Below are 4,918 nucleotides of genomic sequence, written 5' to 3'. Positions count from 1 at the left end.
CCCTGGGGTCGGGCGAGGCGGAGCTTCCTATGGCGCCTGAGGCTGGACTTGGCTGCTGTCAGTCTCACCCTGGCGGGTGGCACAGCAGTCGGAGCAGGGCTGGCGGCGCTGTTTTCCTGTCAGGTCAGTCAGTGGAGGGGCGAAGTGACTGCGGTCACTTCGGCCTTGTCGACTGAGGAGCGCGCGTTAGGATAAGGTGTCAGGCGATCCTTGCATTGAATGCTCCTGCGATCCGGTCGGCTGGCGAGGCGATCTGGCCAAGGTTGCTTCTCCGCGAAGCCTGCCCGAGCTGGACCTCGGACGAGTCGAAGGTGTGCCCGTTGCTTGAGGGGACCCTCGGGTGAGACGTGAATCCTCCTGGGTCGGCTGTCTTTGCCCGAGGCTGAGCTCGGGCGAGGCGAGATCGTGTCCGTTAAGTGGACGGAACCTTAACCTGAATTGCGCCCATCAGGCCTTTGCAGCTTTGTGCCGATGGGGGTTACCAGCTGAGATTAGAAGTCTTGGGGGTACCCCTAATTATGGTCCCCGACAATAGTGTTTCTACATCTCAACGTATCTTATTATTACATGTTGACTCCGTAGCAACGCACGGGCATCCACCTAGTAGTATAGAGGATCTGATGGAGATAGGCTTAGACGATAAATATCAATATTTACAAAGTTATCACATGTCTTGTTATCGACAAAATATCATCTATCACTAAAAACGTAACACCGCTAAATTCTAAAATATTTTTGTAAAAATACTAGAATACTATATAAAATTCATGTGAAAAAATTCCACCACAGAAAATATAACAAACTGACCTAGTCAAACTTAAATTGTTTGACGCCTCAAGAAATACTTGTATGGATGGAATATAAACCAATCTATGGGACCAGATACAGTATACATCCTTGCGCACTTCAGGCCATAACCAGAAGTACCCATTTATGTCATTCTTAAAACATGTTGGACCGACACTTTTGTCATAAACGAAGGGTGACAAAAAAATAATTCTAATCTTATTCAGTTCAAGCATTTATTTAATACGCCAATTGCCAAATGTCTTACAAAAGCAATAGCACCTACAAGATATCGTAACACATTGGAACGCTCCGGCATTTGGAATAGCAACTCTACAATCGGTAGCGCAACGCTTGCAACATTTCGTGTTTTGCCGAAAAGATGCAAAAGAAAAAAGAACAGGGAAAGTCCGTTGGACCGCATGCATATTCCGATACATTCCATCCGAATAATATACAGAGCACTAACGGTAAGGATCAAGCTTTTGCTGGCCATGTCGCCTGAGATGACATAATGATGCCCACAATGACTCCGAACAGTCCCAGAGCGCTGCCGAAGATCTCAATCACCAAAATCTTTACAAAGAGTGATGAGTTCTGAGCATCAGACAGTGCACAGCTGCTTCCGATTATCCCCACACATACCCTGCAAATAGGAAATTTAATCATCTGAAACTGCAGAATAAATTCACCAGAGGGAACAAGATGGAGAGCCCGGTGCCTACCCGCAAACAAGATTAGCGAAGCCAACGATAAGACCAGATGCAAAGATCGCATAGCCAGCTCGAAGAGACTCCGGATCGTACATTTGGGATGTTGGCACACTTTCAAGCTTTGTCTGGAGGATGATTGCCACAATTACACCATAAATTGCAACAGCCTCACAGAAGATGACACTGAAAAAGCAAAAGTACATGGAGAATATGATTAAAACAATGACGAAACTATAAAGAAACAATAGTTTATGATGAAAAAATAAATTTCTACTATGAAGTTAGAGCTTGTTGCATTCCCTATGTAAATGTGCCATATTCGTTGCTTGCCTAGAAAGACACCAAAACAAGGCAGATGCAAGGACGAAAACATCATATGGTGTTTGTTTAAGTGAGGTAAACTGAGGGGATACAAATATGCATGTGTGAATCTGGCAGTCAGATACAACATTAGCATGTACCATTCAATCAAATGCAAGATGAGTTGCTTCAGGCAACTAAACAACTCTCAACCCCATTAATCCATGATACCATGTTCTATTGCTGTACACTGTTTACATAGTATATTCACATTCTATATTCATAGGCACGACACAAGTGGGTTTATTTGTTAAGCCATTCTGGGGCATTTGAGGGAATAGAAATACATTTGAGGGAATAGAAATGACCAGATGCCTGAATAAATGATTCTAAGGTAAAAAGAAAGGCATTTCTCTAATTCTCAGAACGGTGGAAACGAAGACAGATGTAAACAACACTGCAGTTTCAATGTCCCTAAACTGAGGTTCTACTTCTACCACCGCTATTGGATATTTTAAAACTGGAGCGGTGAAGATCTAAAATTACCAGGTGAATACTACAATGCTCTGCCAGTATATCTAAAAATGAGGCAAACAAAACTCAATTGTGTTTTTAACCACCAAACAAATGGATATACTTCCTCTTCTACCAGTAGTTACTCTACATATTCTTGAAATATTACACTTCACATATGATCACAAGAAAGTGTGATCGAACTTTTTTTATTATCTATCTGTCCTAGCACCTCATCATCAGTGCAATAAGAATAGATTACAATCTAGTTGCACAGCTAGAGCTCTATTGATCATATCCACCAACACAACAACAAAAGGCTAAGAGCAAAAGGTAATCAACAGATGCTGAGATAGACAAAGGACATAAATGGAACCAAGAAGAACAGAACTTGACTGCATTAGCCACAGAAACAGAAGAAAAGCGAAGCTAAAAATTGCGCCAGCTGAACTTAGGTATATAGTAGTGTGTGGCTTAGAATGTTTATATGTGTACTTGTCAAACAACAGTACCTATTGAATCAAAGTTTTTGAACTACTAAAACTAACAGGAGCATCAGGGTTCAAGAAATATCCAAGTCTCCAGCATTACCAGAGGAAAAAAACATGACAGCACTTGTACATTTCCCCCCTCAAAACAAACAACTAAATTGAAGTATTTCCTACCATACACCAGACCTCCTCCCTCTGATTCCATGTGTAGGTCATAAAAAGAGTGACATGGTCTCCAATGTGAAGCTGACTTGTTTTTTTTACAAAAAAAAACTATTTTAAATATTGAAAGTTGTATATATTATGGAAGTATTTTCGTGATGAATCTAGTAATATCAACCATGTCTTGTTATTCTATATAGATTTTAATTTATGGAGAATCAAGTTAGAAAAAGATAGACCAGGTAGAATACTAGAACGACCTATATTTGCAATTGGAACCGAAGTTACCAAGTTGTCCAGCTAATCGTGATTAGTCAGGGCCAGGGTTATAAGTTTATAGTGATCAGTTGTGCACTATGATTAACCACGACTAGTCCAGATGATCGGCTATTTGGCTTAATGGTCACTAAGGTCGATTAGATTATTTGAAAACACTATTGAAGGGAGTAAAGGTTTAGTTCTCTGAAGAAACGACTAACCAAGTGTTGGAATGTATAAGCTGAGGGGATCAAAACTTAAAAGGTTGGGAACAAGGCCAGATTGTAATGACACATAGGCACACAACAAAGAACAAAGAGTTTCTTTAAACAGTAACAAAATAGTGCCCACAGCTAATCCAAGGTAAACTGAAACATATGTGCATTCCCAAGAGGTCAGGGGAGGCCAAACGGCTTGTAACAACCAAAAGCTATGGAAAGGCAAAGGGATAAACAGTAGTAATATTGTTTGTGTCTATAAGCTTCTAGATTCTACATATATTGAGATGACATAATATATATATATATATATATATATATATATATATATATATATATATATATATATATATATATATATATATATATATATATATATATATATATATATATATATATGTCAAAATCACATTATCACTGACAAATCCGCTAAGACGGTGAAGTCAATCAATGGACGGGAATTTAGCTACAGATAGGGAGGGCATCCCCGCTAGATGGTGAATTAAATCAGACGGAACTACACAGAAAAATGTAGCAACAGCAACTTGAACGCGTAATAAGAAACGAAGGCTCCAGATTCCGTACCTGATGAGGTTCTTAGATGTGATCCTGGGCGCCTTGATGGCAGCCCCGATGAGGCTGCTCCCCGTGATGAAGATACCCCTAGCGATAGAGAGGAGAAGCAAATAGCAAGGACAGTGAGAGGCAGGCAGGCGCAAGCAGCACATGGCGAAGCGGCAGATCTAGCGAGACAGGGTGTGGAGGCGCGCGCTGACTCACCATGCCGCGCCGAGGACCGAGACGCCGATGGAGACAGCGATGCCGATGGCGGAGAAGGTGTAGGGCGAGATCTGCACCAGGGCGCGCGCCCACGACGAGGAGTCCGACGACATCTCAGCGCGCGATCTGTATCTGTCTCTCCTCGCTCTCCCTCGGCGTTGCTGCGGGACTGGATCGGGGAAGGAGGATTAGGGGAGAAGAGACGAGTCGGCGTAGAGAGGGTTCGAGTTCGATGGGAGCCCGTCGACAGGTGCGTGCACCGTGCACGGCGCCAGACGTATGGTGGGGTGGACGTGGCCACCTCACGGTTCGTCCGATCCTGAACTGACGGTTGGGGTAAAGGGGGCGCGATCGGGATCACGTGCGGGGTCAGGAGATGGATGGCCAGATGTCCAGATCTTAAGCGGGATAAAAGAACTTTGAGGGCCTGAAGTCCTGAACAAAGCATTGTAAAACAAAGGAATTAAAAAACGTATAAATGAGTGAGTGAGAACTGAAAAACCGTAGGCCAAGACGCAGGCAGGAATAGAAGATTTGAGCTATTTGGGTCGCAGGTAGGGGCGGAGCCAAGGGGGGCGCGCAGGATCCTGGCCCACCAACCTCTCGTAACTGGCCCAATTGCCCATAAGGCAAACAGAAAATATACAACATCTGAATACAGAATACGATACGACGCCTGCGTTCTCCAAAGTTCTGA

At 43.1% G+C, this 4,918-nt stretch overlaps 1 protein-coding gene across 1 annotated transcript; it reads right to left on the bottom strand.

The window, feature by feature from the left end:
- Positions 1 to 883: 883 nt before the first annotated feature.
- Positions 884 to 4,603, bottom strand: LOC100285771 (uncharacterized). The gene is made up of 4 exons (NM_001158661.2): positions 4,222 to 4,603; positions 4,027 to 4,104; positions 1,512 to 1,682; positions 884 to 1,432 (listed from the first exon to the last, which is right to left on the bottom strand). The coding sequence occupies exons 1-4, from the start codon at positions 4,332 to 4,334 to the stop codon at positions 1,264 to 1,266; spliced, it is 531 nt and encodes a 176-aa protein (NP_001152133.1). The 5' UTR covers positions 4,335 to 4,603; the 3' UTR covers positions 884 to 1,263.
- Positions 4,604 to 4,918: the final 315 nt, after the last annotated feature.

The sequence above is a fragment of the Zea mays genome, chromosome 8 (assembly GCF_902167145.1).
Source record: "Zea mays cultivar B73 chromosome 8, Zm-B73-REFERENCE-NAM-5.0, whole genome shotgun sequence".
NCBI lineage: Eukaryota > Viridiplantae > Streptophyta > Magnoliopsida > Poales > Poaceae > Zea > Zea mays.
Note: the sequence above shows the minus strand (reverse complement) of the source record. Positions and strands in the feature narration are given on the sequence as shown.

What these genes read in the sequence shown, in the direction of transcription:
- LOC100285771 (NM_001158661.2), bottom strand. Translation starts at nt 4,334, where the DNA reads ATGTCGTCGGACTCCTCGTCGTGGGCGCGCGCCCTGGTGCAGATCTCG. An exon ending in TCGGTCCTCGGCGCGGCATG is followed by an intron (nt 4,105 to 4,221) that starts GTGAGTCAGCGC and finishes CTCTATCGCTAG; the next exon opens with GGGTATCTTCATCACGGGGA. An exon ending in TTCGCTAATCTTGTTTGCGG is followed by an intron (nt 1,433 to 1,511) that starts GTAGGCACCGGG and finishes TCCTATTTGCAG; the next exon opens with GGTATGTGTGGGGATAATCG.